The 337-nt window shown below is 61.4% G+C and overlaps 1 protein-coding gene across 1 annotated transcript in view; it reads left to right on the top strand.

The window, feature by feature from the left end:
* Nucleotides 1–90: 90 nt before the first annotated feature.
* The window catches only part of EMH_0001550 (uncharacterized protein), a gene marked incomplete at both ends in the record, with an annotated part of 822 nt that continues 575 nt past the window's right edge, over nt 91–337 (top strand). The window contains one exon of the mRNA XM_013495624.1: nt 91–337. Coding sequence (XP_013351078.1) covers nt 91–337 — 247 coding nt within the window.

The raw sequence follows: 337 nt of genomic DNA, 5'->3' as shown, positions 1-337 counted from the left end.
GCAGCTGCTGCAGCAGGTGCAACAACAGGTGCAGCAGCAGCAGCAACAGCAGCAGCAGCAGCAGCAGCAGCAGGTGCTGCCGCAGCAACAATGGAGTCGACAGCATCAGCAGCAGCTGCTGCTGCTCCTGCTGCAGCGGCAGCAGCACCACCAGATCCTTCTGCATCAGGGGCGATGAAAGAAGCAGCAGCAGCAGCACCAACGACTGCAGCAGCAGACACAGCAGCAGCAGCAGACACAGCAGCAGCAGCAGCAGCAGCAGCAGCAGCAGATACCAGCCTGCTGCTGCTGCTGCCCGAGCTACCCATTAGCCCCCCAGTAGAGCGATTGCAGAACA

Source organism: Eimeria mitis, genomic scaffold, assembly GCF_000499745.2.
Source record: "Eimeria mitis Houghton genomic scaffold, Emh_scaff167, whole genome shotgun sequence".
Taxonomy (NCBI): domain Eukaryota; phylum Apicomplexa; class Conoidasida; order Eucoccidiorida; family Eimeriidae; genus Eimeria; species Eimeria mitis.
Note: the sequence above shows the minus strand (reverse complement) of the source record. Positions and strands in the feature narration are given on the sequence as shown.